The 14,011-nt window shown below is 55.5% G+C and overlaps 8 protein-coding genes across 8 annotated transcripts; 3 read left to right on the top strand and 5 right to left on the bottom strand.

Annotated features, from left to right (window-relative positions):
• Nucleotides 1-167: 167 nt before the first annotated feature.
• On the top strand, nt 168-1,879 carry ATEG_05929 (cytochrome P450; the record flags this gene model as incomplete). The annotated part of the gene is made up of 3 exons (XM_001215107.1): nt 168-341; nt 396-671; nt 725-1,879. The coding sequence occupies 3 exons, from the start codon at nt 168-170 to the stop codon at nt 1,877-1,879; spliced, it is 1,605 nt and encodes a 534-aa protein (XP_001215107.1).
• Nucleotides 1,880-2,411: 532 nt separating this feature from the next.
• On the bottom strand, nt 2,412-3,251 carry ATEG_05928 (isoaspartyl peptidase/L-asparaginase; the record flags this gene model as incomplete). The annotated part of the gene is made up of 1 exon (XM_001215106.1): nt 2,412-3,251. One exon carries the CDS (start codon nt 3,249-3,251, stop codon nt 2,412-2,414), a length of 840 nt encoding a protein of 279 aa, XP_001215106.1.
• Nucleotides 3,252-3,843: 592 nt separating this feature from the next.
• ATEG_05927 (protein transporter TIM17) lies at nt 3,844-4,516 on the bottom strand (the record flags this gene model as incomplete). The annotated part of the gene is made up of 4 exons (XM_001215105.1): nt 3,844-3,885; nt 3,939-4,093; nt 4,150-4,348; nt 4,448-4,516. The coding sequence occupies 4 exons, from the start codon at nt 4,514-4,516 to the stop codon at nt 3,844-3,846; spliced, it is 465 nt and encodes a 154-aa protein (XP_001215105.1).
• A 568-nt stretch (nt 4,517-5,084) lies between these two features.
• On the bottom strand, nt 5,085-7,628 carry ATEG_05926 (putative C6 transcription factor; the record flags this gene model as incomplete). The annotated part of the gene is made up of 4 exons (XM_001215104.1): nt 5,085-5,809; nt 5,858-6,765; nt 6,819-7,356; nt 7,409-7,628. The coding sequence occupies 4 exons, from the start codon at nt 7,626-7,628 to the stop codon at nt 5,085-5,087; spliced, it is 2,391 nt and encodes a 796-aa protein (XP_001215104.1).
• A 1,065-nt stretch (nt 7,629-8,693) lies between these two features.
• maiA (maleylacetoacetate isomerase MaiA) lies at nt 8,694-9,374 on the top strand (the record flags this gene model as incomplete). Its single annotated transcript, XM_001215103.1, has 1 exon — nt 8,694-9,374. The coding sequence occupies one exon, from the start codon at nt 8,694-8,696 to the stop codon at nt 9,372-9,374; it is 681 nt and encodes a 226-aa protein (XP_001215103.1).
• Nucleotides 9,375-9,484: 110 nt separating this feature from the next.
• Nucleotides 9,485-10,780, bottom strand: fahA (fumarylacetoacetate hydrolase FahA; the record flags this gene model as incomplete). Its single annotated transcript, XM_001215102.1, has 1 exon — nt 9,485-10,780. One exon carries the CDS (start codon nt 10,778-10,780, stop codon nt 9,485-9,487), a length of 1,296 nt encoding a protein of 431 aa, XP_001215102.1.
• Nucleotides 10,781-11,263: 483 nt separating this feature from the next.
• Nucleotides 11,264-12,784, top strand: hmgA (putative homogentisate 1,2-dioxygenase (HmgA); the record flags this gene model as incomplete). The annotated part of the gene is made up of 4 exons (XM_001215101.1): nt 11,264-11,331; nt 11,387-11,896; nt 11,960-12,613; nt 12,664-12,784. 4 exons carry the CDS (start codon nt 11,264-11,266, stop codon nt 12,782-12,784), a joined length of 1,353 nt encoding a protein of 450 aa, XP_001215101.1.
• A 153-nt stretch (nt 12,785-12,937) lies between these two features.
• hmgX lies at nt 12,938-13,681 on the bottom strand (the record flags this gene model as incomplete). The annotated part of the gene is made up of 1 exon (XM_001215100.1): nt 12,938-13,681. The coding sequence occupies one exon, from the start codon at nt 13,679-13,681 to the stop codon at nt 12,938-12,940; it is 744 nt and encodes a 247-aa protein (XP_001215100.1).
• Nucleotides 13,682-14,011: the final 330 nt, after the last annotated feature.

Below are 14,011 nucleotides of genomic sequence, written 5' to 3'. Positions count from 1 at the left end.
CTAGTCTTCCCATCACCTTGATAATCTCCCCCCTGATCAAGGTAGTTGATCTGAGCGCGGATCGCTTCATATATCAGAGAAGACCAGGCCGGAGTGCTGTCCTTGGAACTCACCACAAACCACTCTGGACATTCGCAAAAGGTCGTGTGAAAAGGAGACCCTCCATCATGGCCGTCCCATTCGGAGTCATCTATATCGCGCTGGCCGCATATACCTTGACTCGCTCCACCATCAACAACTTCCTCCTCGTCTCGGTTATCACAGCCCTGGCCAAGTTGGTGTACAACTTGGTCTTGTACCCAGACTTCTTTACTCCCATCAAACACATTCCCACACCCGCTGTAAGTCACCCCTGGTATCCACGTGCCAAGTCGAAACACGTCTAATGGAACCAGACTCGGTCATGGTTGAAGGGAAACACTCGTTCAATCTTTATTGAATCTCCTTTCGCCCAGATGCGAAAGTGGCAGAAGGAAGTGCCCAACGATGGCCTGATCCGTTACTATATTACCGGAAACCTGGAGCGGATCCTGTTGACCAAGCCTAAGGCTCTCAGCGAACTCCTCGTCTACAAGGTCTATGATTTCCCGAAACCAGAATTTATCCGCAGTAATCTGGCGCCCATCACCGGTGAACATGGCGTTCTCCTTGTCGAAGGAGACGAGCACAGGGTCAGAGAGTCCTTCCCTGATTTACCAGCACATCTTGACTAACATCATGACAGAAACAACGAAAGAATCTTATGCCCGCCTTTGCTTACAGACACATCAAAGATCTGTATCCGATCTTCTGGGCGAAAAGCACCGAAATGGTCCGGACGATCGAAAAAGACCTCAAGAACAGGACCGACCCCACGGACAATGTCGTTCGTGTGGGCACATGGGCCAGTCGAGCCACCCTGGATATCATCGGAGTCGCAGGCATGGACCACGATTTCAATTCGCTCCAAGACCCCGACAACAACCTCGTACAGCAGTATCATAAGATCATGACCGAGCACCCGAAATACGTGAAGGTTGCCTTCGTCCTCGCCATGGTAATCGGAGTCCCCAACCTTGTCTCCAAGTTGCCCTTCAAGGTGAATATCCAGACGAAGGAAAGCTCCGAGGTGATCCGGGCCGTAGCCCGCGACATGATCCGCCAGAAGAAGGAGAAGCTGGAGAACAAGACCGCCAAGAACAGCGTCGACATCATCTCCGTCGCCCTAGAGAGCGGCACCTTCACCGAGGACGACCTGATCGACCAGATGATGACCTTCCTCGGCGCAGGCCACGAGACGACCTCGACCGCCCTCCAGTGGGCCGCGTACGCGCTCTGCAAGCACCCCGATGTGCAAACCCGGCTGCGCGAAGAAGTCCGCAGCAACCTCCCTTCGATCTCGACAGACAACCCCGAACCTCTCTCCGCAGCGACCCTGGACACGCTGCCTTACCTGAATGCATTCTGCAACGAAGTGCTGCGCTTTCACCCCTCCGTGCCCGCGACGATCCGCATCGCGGCCCGTGACACCACTCTCGTGGGCGCCCACATCCCCAAGGGCACGTTGATCCTGCTCGCCCCGGAAGTCGTCAACCATAGCCACGAACTCTGGGGCCCCGACGCCGACCAGTTCAACCCGGACCGGTGGCTGGGTCCGGGAAAGGCCAACACCGGCGGTGCCACCAACAACTACGCATTCCTCACCTTCATCCACGGACCGCGCAGCTGTATCGGACAGGGCTTTGCGAAGGCTGAGCTGGCCTGTCTGGTCGCCGCGATGGTTGGCAAGTTCCAAATGGAGCTGAAATACCCCGATGCTCCACTCGATGTGCGGAGGGGAGCGACTGTGTGTCCGAGAGATGGGGTTTTGGCCAAGTTCACCCCGTTGGAAGGATGGTAGGCCTCATGAGGTCGACTTGTAAATATCAGATACCATTCGCTTTTGTATTAGCATAGACCGGATCTACCGTGGGCATTCTATTTGTACGGCTCTCTAAACACCATGACTCTCTCTATCTCTTCTCCATTAACCCCCTCTTCTATCCATGCCCGCCACATCCCTCCACAGTTGAAGTCAAACACCACCTTTCCTCGCCGTAATCTCTTCTCGTCGGACAACCTTAACGTCCCCATCTCCATCTCCGCCTCAATACCAATAATCCCTCCCTCCCCTTCGCCCGTGACACCCCATCGCCGTCCAGCGGATCGCTGCAACTCGCCCCCAGGCCCAGCGACAGCATTCACCGCGCTCGCAAGCGTCTCGACCGCCGAGAACCGCAGCATCGCGCACGCCGTCCGCGCCGCCGCAACCCGCAGGAACGAGTCCCCATTGCCCGTCCCCGACACAGCAACGGCGCGTCTCGTCGGCGCCCCAGACAGCCGCCCACGCTGCTCAACCTGCACTCAATCAGCCCGGTCCCCGCTCAACCAACTCAGCACAAAACATAACATACCTTCCCAAACAACGGCGCCACGCACTCCCCGAGCGTCACATCCCAGAACCCCCTCTCGCCATCATCCTCCTCCCCCCTCCCATCTCCCTCCTCCCACGCCTCAGCCCAAAACCCCGCCCCAAGCGTCGGCGTATCCCCAATCCGCCCGGGCCACTTATTCGTCAACCCGCCCGTACTCGTCGCGACGGCCAGATTCCCCTCCGCATCGAGACAAACACACCCGACGGTGCCCTGGCTGAGCGCCAGCCCGCCGGTCCGCCCCTCCAGCCCGCGGCGATGCTCCTCCCACCGCCGCCGCGTCCAGAACCACTCATCGGGCATGAACTCGAGGCCCCACGCGCGCGCGCGCTCCTCCGCATACGGCGCCACCAGCTGGCCGTGCATGCTGCCGCCGTCGTCGCGCGGACTGCCGTCCGCCGCGCAGCCCGTGCGGAGGAGGGACTCGCGCGCCAGCTGGATGGGGTGGCGCACGTTGCGCAGGCCCATGACGGCTGCGCCGCGTTTGAGGGAGCCCGGGTACGAGGGTGCGCCGGCGGATGTGGCGGAGGTGACCATGACCGAGGCTTCCATTTCGATGGTGCCGGCGGAGGTGAAGACGCTGCCGCGGCCGCAGTTGAAGAGCTCGTCGTCTTCCATCAGGGAGACGGCGTGCACGGCGGCGTCGAGGGCCGAGGCGCCGCTGTCGAGGAGGGATTTGGTCGAGCGGAGATAGCGGGTGAGCGAGGCGTGGTACTGCGCGTAGAGGTCTGGGGGGAGGCGGGAGCGCTCGAGGTTGCCGGCGCCGCCGTGGATGATTAGGGTTGGTTTGAAGAGGGACATGTCTGTTGAGTGTATGAGTTTTATGGAGTAGAGCTGGAGGTAGGGAGTGTGGTGTATGATATGTCGTTATCTGCTTGGTGAGGATACCCCGCACGGCGTGGAGTACGGTTACTCAGAGCTGCATTCAGATAATGGATTAGTCCAATGGTTTGGTGTCAAACCCCAGAATCTATGAGCGTGGCTGTGAGCTTGAAGGATGGTGGACCGTCAAGTCTCTAATCATCTTGTCACCCGGAATTCAGCGTTCAGTCCCATCCGGAGGTGTGAATAGCCTCAAGACTGCTCACCAGTACGTAGATCACTATTACGGTAAACTTGAATCTTGCAAACACACCTGTTTTAAGTAATGTACAAGAAAGCTCCCAGGCTAGAGACATCTCTTTTTCTTCCAAAGCGCAATGCAGCAGCGACCTCGCCAGCTAAAAAATTAAAGGCTCGAGCGGGGATAGAGCACGAAAACAGCGCAACCTCTATACGATGCCCCTAAATGACCAGACCCAACACCGGAGAAGAGAGACAGAGATACATAATAATATAGCATGTCGAAGAATGAATATGAGGACAGGGGGAATCGCTTCGTAGTTCGTCGGGTTTAGGCGACAGCCTTTGCGTCGGCCGGAGGGGGAGGAGGGAGCTAACGATCATCAGTACATGCATCCAGATGCAGCGAAGTTGAAGGGAGCTTACCTCGAGTTTCGTGTTGTCAGCCATCATTCTCTGGAATCCAATACCGACACCCTCAATGACAGCCAGGAACACAGCGCACATGATGGCCGAGTTACGCGCAGCCTTCACACCACCACGGACAGCAAGCGCACCACCGGTGAAGAAACCCGCAATAACTAGTAAGCGTTGCGTTAGTCATGTTCCAGTCATGCAGTTCGATAGGCAAACATACTGGCATTGTACGGATCCTCCTTCTTTCTGATACCCTTGATCGCGCAGTCGAACGTCGAGAACATACCACCCCACACACCAAAGTTACCACCGAGGACAGGGGCTCGCGCCTTGATGGCTGTGATGGCACCTATCCGACGCTCTCCGTAGGGGCTGTTCCGGAAACCCTTGATACCGTGCCAGACCGCACCACCAATTGCCTATTGAGCCGTCGATTAGCATTTGACGTTCGGACAACAAGGCGGCCAACTAGCTAGATGCAAGTCGACCACAAGTTGCGTCTGACGTAGGGCACTTACACCCATGCAAAAAGCACCACCAAAGTCGCTCAGGGCAACCCAGGGACAGGGATCTCTGGAGTGATCCATGATGTGTTTGTTTTAATGGAGGTTCGAGAACTCGAATGGTTCGATTGTAGTCGGAAGACGAGTAGCCCAGTTCAAGATCGATGGGAGGCTCGCTGTGGTGATTCGGGAAAGGAGAACGGATCGTAAATATGTCGAGTGCACGTAGGATACTTCCGCAGAACAATGATTGACAGCAGAGGAAGCTGTCTTGCGGGGAGGCGATGGGGATGACGGGATTAAATTGATGGATCGGGAGAGCAATTCTTTCTTCATTTTTCGCCCGGAAAACGTGACCGCCGGGAGTCGGCCGGTCACGTGCCACAACCCCGAACAACACCCACCAGTCACATCTCGCACTGGGCCTGCAGCGAGTTTTCCCGGCGGCGCGACAATCTCAAGTGGCGAAGTCCCTTGTCGACACTCGGGAAGAACAGGAGTGCTCTGGGGGATCCGGTTTATCTAGCTTTTCATCTCGCAAAGTTTTATAGGCAAGTCTGGAAATCCGGGGGCGGTCTACGATCTACTCCGGACGGAAATAGTCAATACCCACTTAGTGGCAAGGGACGTTGTTTTGTTCTGGCCGCGTTTCTCAAGACGGTAAATTCCAAATAAAATTGAGCGCGCCTCCTTCGTAGGCCGGGAACTGGCCGCCGCTGCTGATGCCAAACGGCGCCATCGACGGATCAAAGGGCAAGGAGAGCCAGTCGTCCGCCGGGACAAATCCCAAATCACACATGTTCTCCGTCATTGGGGCATTCACAACCGTCGTGAGAGTCTCGTTTTCCGGGAGTGGAGGCCCGGTCGAGGACCGTGTTGTCCCCTGGCCACTCTTCATGACCTTGGACGATGCTAACAGATTACGTCGCAACCGCGACACGTGCATGTCCAGCAAAGTCGCATACCTGGTGCTTAGATGGATGTCGTCAAGGGCATTCGACCTCAACGACTGGATGGTCTGCTGGAGGACTTCCAGCGATTCGCGCATCTTCGCTTGGCGGGTTCCCAGACTCAGAGCCTTCATGAGGAAAATAGATGAGCTCGTAATCCGCAGGAATATCCGCACGGGCGAGAAGCGTAGAGCGCCGATCTCGGCGAGTTGAGTCACCTTCTGCAAGATCTGGCAGCATCCATCGATGACCTCCTGGATGTACTCGTAGTCGATCGCGTCAATGTTCAAAGCGCGGACTTCTTCCGCGTTCGGGTCGCTGTCGGCCAGGACGCGCTCGACCACCGCTTGCATGCCGACAGAATGTGTGTAGACGCGGACAAAATGATACTCGATAAAGAGAATGTCGAAGAAGCGTTTGTTTAGTGCTGCAATCTGTCAGTCTGGTGCGAGTAGCAGTACGAAAGGCGACTCACCCTGTGGTTGTAGGTGTTTTTCCTTCCATTTGACGAGCAGAGGGCGAAAATGATCCAGCAGGTCGATATACCGCCCACTGTGCAGGTGTTGTCGGGCGAACGAGACTGTCGGGAAAAACATGTCCGTCACAGATTTGGCCAGCTTGGTCAGGTCCATCCACGAATCCATGAAGGCCATCCACTCGTCACCACCCCCGTTACTGTTCGTGCTTGTCGTCCGGCCCAAGATCGAGTGGATGAGGCTCTGTGGCATAAGTGATACGCATCCAATCCGCCAGGCCAGCTGGTTAATATACACGTACAACAAGCGCTGTACGCGCTCTCTACGCAGCCGCATCTGTTCTTCTGATATAAATCCTTCGTAGTCTGCAGGCTGTTCCACCTTTTTATCATCGACCTCGAAGATCCCCAGCTCGTGTGCAAGTGACAGAGCCGATCCGAGGAGCATCCAAGACATCTGGTCCGATCTCCTGGCGGGTTCGATCATATCCTCCAGCCATCGATTTGTGGAAGATTTATCGTCGTGTTCCTGTGGTTCGGGGTCCACCGAGATCAGATCAAAGTCCCATCCATCACTATCGGGCGGGAAATGGAGGGAGCGAGGATGCCATTCTGACATCAACAATAGGGCCTCGATCGTGCCGATACTTCGAATTCTCGGTTGTGATGATCTCTCCTGGCCGAATGTGAGACGCATCACTAATTGCTGACAATGCTGCCACAGCCGGTGATGGATGAAAAAGTTTCTCGACTCGCCTCCTGCGCCAGGCAGGAGATGATAGCGAGACGATATCATCAATATCGTGCAACATAGAACAGGGTCACGGGTCACAAGCCAGTGGTGGTTCTTGTGATGGGCGTAGAGATCTGTAAGAATGGGCGACAGAGGTGACATGTTTTTGTAGAATCTGTTCTCGGATTAGTAGGGGGCCTCAGCGTGACCATGCCAATCCGTACGTACAAGTCAATAAAAGTGACCGCTTCTCGTGATGTGAACCACCCCATCCTGACAAACCGACACATCTCCCATACACTAAGAACCTCCTTTGTGACATGGGAGAGCTCCACCGGTTGAATGGCTTTTGCTAAGACTTCAGGGGCAACAGTGGAATGAATCTGGTTTAACGAGGACTCATGACGGGTGGTATCATCGGTATGGTTGTGTGCATTTCTCGTTTGAGCGCCTTCAGTTAGACCATTTTCCTGACTATGCGCCGCGGCCGCTTCGAAGAGAATGTTCAAAGCATCATTCCCACTGGAGACCACAGTGCGCATCATGGAGTTAGCCAGGGCAGAGTTTGACTGATTTCGACTGTGCCGGGACTCAGGAGAGTACGACCGGCTTGCAGTTCGAGCACTGCCATGATGTTCACTGGCATAAGTCCCCGGCGTTGGGTCACGGTCTACAGTGGGATGGGGGTCTTCTCCAGTCTGGCTGATATTGCTGGACAACCTCCGGGAGTAGTGTGATGATTCCGGAACCCCATCTTCCGGCGACTCTACCTGAGGTATTAGTCTGGTTGTCAGACAAGCAGATCGCAAACGACTTACTCCGCTTCTTCGTCCGTTCCCAGGCCCTCTTCTCGCTAAAGACACAAGGTCTCTGTTCTCTGCGGCATTTGGCACACGGAGGAGCCGCAGAGATGCCATCCGGCCCTGTCGGCAAGTCGCATTTGGCCTTCCGTTGGCGACAGGGCAAACAGGCCTTGTAGGTGCGCTGGTAGGTGTGTCCGGAGCTATCTCTGCCACGCGAGGGTCGCCTCGTCTCCATGGTCATGGCATGAGCCGCGGACCAATGAGGTCTTGCTGATTTTGGCGAAAAAATGACTGAATTCAGGGTGCCTGAGACATGGTGTGGTTGGGGCCGGATGTTGGCAGTTTTGACGAGATGGTTGAAGCAGCAGCTGAAAAGGAGCGGGAATTCGAAAATATCCGACGTTTTCCGCTCCCGGCGAAACATCCGTCTGGTACGTCATCTGAGCTAGGTCAAAGCTCTGCTCTAGCGCTGCTACCTAAGCTCTGTTTATTGAGTATTTGATTTCTGAGATCGATTTGCGGTGGGGGTTTTACAAAGCATCTCGCACGGACTATAGTGGATGTGCATTCTGACATGCATGATATATTCTGTGCATTGTCTGGGGTAGAGGCTCAATACGCATTGCCCGGCGATAAGAAGAGAAGATGATTCCTATCTACTAACAATCAAGTATATCTCAAAAACACCATCTTTCTCGTTCTTTTTCCGACGAGTCAGTGTATGAAGAAATTAAAGGAGTGCGTGGTCAAGTTACTAGATACCTACCTGGGATAAACCTATAGTAGTCAGGAGTAGATGACTATACAAGCCCTAAGCACACCTAACTACTCCGGACCTCCTCACATGCATCCCACCCCATCTTATGCATTAGAGAGTCTGATCGCACTAGACTATCACATATTCATAGCCATCCCCAGAGTCATTCCAGCCGGCCATGGAAGATTGCCGGAAATGGGCGGAAATTGTAGCGCTCTGCATCGGGTATTTCGTCGCGGCGGAACCGTTCCGTCCAATGGTGCTTGCGAGGATTGCTACGCAAAAATGCAGAGGAGCACCAACCTTTACGTCTATGTTAGTCACATAAATCCAGAAAAGCAATTAACGTAAAAATAATTCACAATGTTTTGGTGGTAGTTGTGCACTGCGTAGTATCTAGACAACGGTATATCAACCCGCATCCCCGCATGATCGCATCCCACCCATAGTATTTAACGCAGCAATCTATACCCACCGACCAGATATACTTGCAATCACCAAGCTCCATACAGTTATTCTAAGTTGATCAAACCAAAAACCAAAATGACCGACCCAAAAATCACCCTCTACACCTACTTCCGCTCCTCTTGCTCCGCGCGCCTCCGCATCGCCCTCAATCTGAAATCCCTCGCCTACACCCCCATCCCCGTAAACCTGCTGCAAGGCGAGCAGCTCACCCCGGAGAACCGCGCGCGCAACCCCTCCGCCACGGTGCCGACCCTCATCATCGAGCGCCCCGCCAACACCGTCACAGTCACCCAGTCGCTCGCCGCCCTCGAGTACCTCGAAGAAGCCTTCCCCGACGCACCCAACGCGCTGCTGCCCCCGGCGTCGGACCCGGAGGCCCGCGCAACCGTGCGCACCCTCGCCGACATTATATCCTGCGACGTGCAGCCCGTGACGAACCTGCGCATCTTGAAGCGCGTGGCGCCGTTTGGGGTCGACCGCGGGGCGTGGTCGAAGGATCTTATTGAGGATGGGTTCCGCGCGTATGAGGCGATTGTCCAGCGCACGGCGGGCGCGTTTAGTGTTGGCGATAGGATTACCATTGCGGATGTGTGTTTGCTGCCTGCGGTGTGGGGGGCGGTGCGCTCCGGCGTGGATATGAGTGCGTTTCCGACGATCCAGCGCATTGCGGAGCGGTTGGAGATGGAGGAGGCGGTTAAGAAGGCGCATTGGACGACGCAGAGTGATACCCCTGAGGATCTGCGGAAGAGTCTTTAATTATTCGATGACTCCGTATACTGGGATAAGCTTGGGGGATTGAATTGTATTCGTTATAGCTAGCTCATCGCAATTTCACATTTTAAAACATAACATTCAACGCATGGTATCTACGAGTCGATCTTGATGGGAGGGAGAATCGTGCCGATGCAGTCGCCAAAGCCGACATAGTTGCCCTCAGTGCCCGCCATTCCGCGGAGGACCACGGTGTCGCCGTCCTCGAGGAACAGACGCTCGGAGCCATCCGCCAGCTTGATGGGGTTCTTGCCGTTGGTCTGCTCCAGGATACTGCCCTGGGTCTGGGGCTCGCTGCCGGAGATGGTGCCGCTGCCGAGGAGATCACCGGGGTTCATGTTGCAGCCGGTGATGGTGTGGTGGGCGAGCATCTGGGGGAAGGAGAAGAGGAGGTTCTTGGCGTTGGACTTGGAGATGACGGTGGGCTTGCCGCCCTGGTTGGTAATTTCCACCTCGAGGGGGATGTCATAGGCGTTGGCGGCCTTCTTCTCGCGCAGGTACGGGAGGAGGGACTCGCGGTTGCCGGGCTCCAGACCGGTGGTGCGGAAGGGCTCCAAGGCGTCCAGGAGCACGACCCAGGGGGTGATGGTGGTGGCGAAGTTCTTTGCGTTGAAGGGGCCCAGAGGGACGTACTCCCAGGCCTGGATGTCACGCGCGGACCAGTCGTTCATCAACACCACGCCGAAGATGTGGTCTTCGGCCTCGTCGATGGGGACCGGGTGGCCCAAATTGTTGGGGCGGGATACAAACGCAGCCAGCTCCAGCTCGATATCGAGTCTCTTGCAAGGAGAAAAGATCGGGACCTTGGGCGTGGCGGCCGGGTTGGCCAGAATCTGGCCGTTGGGGCGGTGGATGGGAGTGCCTGAGGTTACCACGGACGAGGCGCGGCTGTGATAGGCGACCGGGAGGTGCTTGTAGTTGGGCTGCAGGGCGTTCTCCGGACCGCGGAACAGGACACCAACATTGTAGGCATGGTTGAGACCGGCGTAGAAGTCCGTGTAGTCGCCAATCTGCATGGGAACGTGGTTGGTGACCTCGGACAGCGGCAGAAGGGCCTCCTTCTGCAGCGCGGCGTTGTCCTTGAGCACCTGAGGGAATGGAGTGTCGGCGCGGAACACACTCTGGATGTATTCACGGACTTGACGGTGCACGGGGCGACCCAGGGCCGCGAAAGCGTTCAGCGTCGGCTGGCTGAAGACGCTGAGGTGAGGCTGGATCGCCGGGAGCTGCGAGAAACCCCCGGACGAGGCGAACACGCTGAGGTTCAGCGCATAATCGCCAATCGCAATTGCTGCAACGCGCGAAGAGACCTTGGCCGTCGAGATGATTCCAAACGGAATGTTGGCCAGCGAAAAGGGCGAGTTCTTGGGGATCTGGAGCCAGGAAGCCATGTCTGCGGAGGGAGGGAGTCTGGAGGAGGGATGAGATGATTGTAAGAAGAATGGAAAGAAGATGTCCTGGAGACTGTCCAGATGTTAAAAACAAAGCTCTGCAGCCCCCGAGCCCCTCCTGGCACATTCCCCTCCTCGTCAAGGCCATTGACGCATGTGGATTGCTGGGGATGATTTCCGTGCGCCAGAGCGGAATGGCGCCGCGCCGCTTATCCCCGGCTGTTGCAATTCCGCCATTACGTCCGTCCGGTTTTGTGCTCTCCCCGCATGCTCTACTACCATCTTGTACCATCGGATGGTCGAATTCCCGCGATGACATCCGCGGCGTGTTGCGAAAAAGGCTCGGTGGAGTTCTTGGTCTTGCTGTCTTCTCCTTCATAAAGCACCGCCGACGGGTACAAGAGAGAGCTGATTCGTATATTCCCATTTCTACTTGCAAGTCGATACCTACACCTGCTTGAACACACACCTGGAATACGAAACATGCCTGTCACCAATTTCTCTCACCCGGATCCTTACTCCTATCAGACCGGCTTCGATTCTTATCATGAGTATGTGATGAGAGACTCTCGAGGACAGCGGACAGGCTCACTCATACTTCAACAGGACCGAAGCCATCAAGGGAGCTCTCCCTGTAGGCCAGAACTCGCCGCAGAAGGCACCGTACGGCCTCTATGCAGAGAAGCTCTCCGGGACCGCTTTCACTGCTCCCAGACACGAGAATAAGCAGACTTGGGTGTACAGAATCCTCCCTGCCGCCGCCCACGAGAACTTCACTGAAGAGGATGCGGATTCCTATCACACTCGTCTGACGACTGAGGCGTCCAAGCTGCATCATATACCCAACCAGCTCCGCTGGAACCCGTTTGACCTGGATGAGACAGTGGACTGGGTTCACGGTCTGCACTTGATCGCGGGTTCGGGAGACCCCACGACAAAGCATGGTCTGGGGATATTGCTGTATGCCGCAGGAAAGGACATGGGCAAGGAGGCGTTCTATTCCGCGGACGGAGACTTTCTGATTGTCCCCCAGCACGGTGTGCTGGACATCCAGACCGAGCTGGGAAAGCTTGTTGTTCGGCCCAATGAGATCTGCGTGATTCCCCGCGGAGTCAGGTAAGTACCTCTTACGGTCTGGATCCTTCCTGCAGTTTCATTACTGACCACAGTTTCTGAAAGATACCGTGTTACCCTGCCAGCTGGTCCAGTGAGAGGCTACATCTGCGAACTCTACCAGGGCCACTTCCAGCTCCCGGAACTGGGCCCGATTGGCTCCAACTGTCTGGCCAACGCGCGCGACTTCCAGGCGCCGGTGGCTGCCTTTGATGACGAGGGCGAGGAGCCGACGGAATATCGGCTGTACAGCAAGTTCAACAACCATCTCTTCTCCGCCCGTCAGGACCACACTCCCTTCGACGTGGTCGCCTGGCATGGCAACTACTACCCCTACAAGTACGATCTCGCCCGTTTCAACACCATTGGGTCTGTTTCGTTTGATCACCCGGATCCCTCCATCTACACCGTCCTCACTGGCCCTTCGGACCATGTCGGCACTGCCATTGCCGACTTTGTGATCTTCCCACCCCGGTGGTTGGTCGCGGAAAACACCTTCCGTCCCCCATGGTACCACCGCAACACCATGTCCGAGTTCATGGGCTTGATCTGCGGGAACTACGATGCGAAGACTGGTGGTGGCTTCCAGCCTGCGGGTGCTTCTCTGCACAATGTGATGAGTGCACACGGACCTGATTCGGATGCCTTTGAGGGCGCCAGCAACGCTGAGCTGAAGCCCCAGAAGGTTGGTGATGGAAGCATGGCTTTCATGTTCGAGAGGTATGGCTCCCACGACTGTATAAGTGTCCAATGCTAACGAGATTCTATAGTTCGCTTATGGTCGGTGTGTCGGAATGGGGCCTCAAGACCTGCCAGAAGGTGCAAGAGGAATATAACGAGCACAGCTGGCGCCCTCTGAAGCGGCACTTCAAGAACCCCAACAAGGCTTAGGAGACTTGACGAGATGACGAAAATGTCTGATTGCATTTACTTAGCTTTGAGTATTATACCTGTGTATTTATGAAGTTCAATGAGATTGATGCATTGTCCAAAACTATCTTTATACAGATCCATCATAAGTCGCTTGATATACACATGCGCTAATTATGCCTCGAGTTCCTTCCGCATTGCTTCCTTAACAATCGCACCGCACATCTTCGCATATGGATTCGTCTGCACCGCTAGCTGCTGCGCAACCTGGTTCCCATATCTTCCGCCAAAGAAGAAATCCCGACTGGCCATCTCTTCCAACTGATCTGAGCCCAGTTGGCGTAATTTTTCCAAAGAGATATCCTTCTTCTTGGCTGCCTTGAGCAGAATATATCCGCGATGAGTGTGAGAATCTGCCAAGATCCTCGCCTGGACTGACGACAGAGGGTCCGCCGGAGACCGAGGCGTAGCAAGCGAGATTGCCTGTCCTAGGTCTGAAAGCAGATTCGATGCCATTTCAGCATTAATCGGTTCGAACAGCCGTTCGTCCGAGTCCGATTGGCTTGCGGGATTTCCATCAGAGGGCGCATCGATAAGCATCCGCAGTGCTTGCGCTCTATTTGCGTATGCCGATGGATACGACGGATACTCGTCAATCAAGGCATCGAACTCTTTGATAGCAGATTGAATGGTGTCTTTCGTCGTGTCGTTGGACTGTAGTGTCCGCACAATGGATAATTCACGGCTTTTGAGTGTTTCATACTGTGCCGAAGAGATACCCAGGTGCGCCGGGAGAGGAGGCAGTGATGGATCGATAGTGACCGCTGATGAAGGAGAAGACTCGGCATCAAAGAGCGCTTGAAGCACCGCCGAATCGTTGGACGTCAGCGATGGACGAGAAGACTCGATTGTTGCCATTTTGTTCGTGGTATGCGATGGAGTCGGACGTGGAGGGGGTATAATGCACGAGGAATAGCAGTCTGGACCCTGGAAACTCTCACCGGTGAGAACGTACTATATCTATATGAATCTGCTAAGAGGATCAGCGGTCAAACAGTGGATACTTGGGACGGAATCGTCATCAAGATCATCCATCTGCTGTCGGGGGGTCTCATCGCAACGCGCCGGATGTTTCATCGCCACCCCGGTTGTTGCAAATACCCGCGGCCACCCGCGCATTTCCAGAAACACCCGGGCTGAACCGACCACAACCCTAATTTGCCTCGATAACAGCCGTCACGCGCAAGC

This window comes from Aspergillus terreus, genomic scaffold (genome assembly GCF_000149615.1).
Source record: "Aspergillus terreus NIH2624 scaffold_8 genomic scaffold, whole genome shotgun sequence".
Lineage (NCBI taxonomy): Eukaryota > Fungi > Ascomycota > Eurotiomycetes > Eurotiales > Aspergillaceae > Aspergillus > Aspergillus terreus.
The sequence above is the reverse complement of the archived record's forward strand: the minus strand, read 5'-3'. Positions and strand labels throughout refer to the sequence as shown.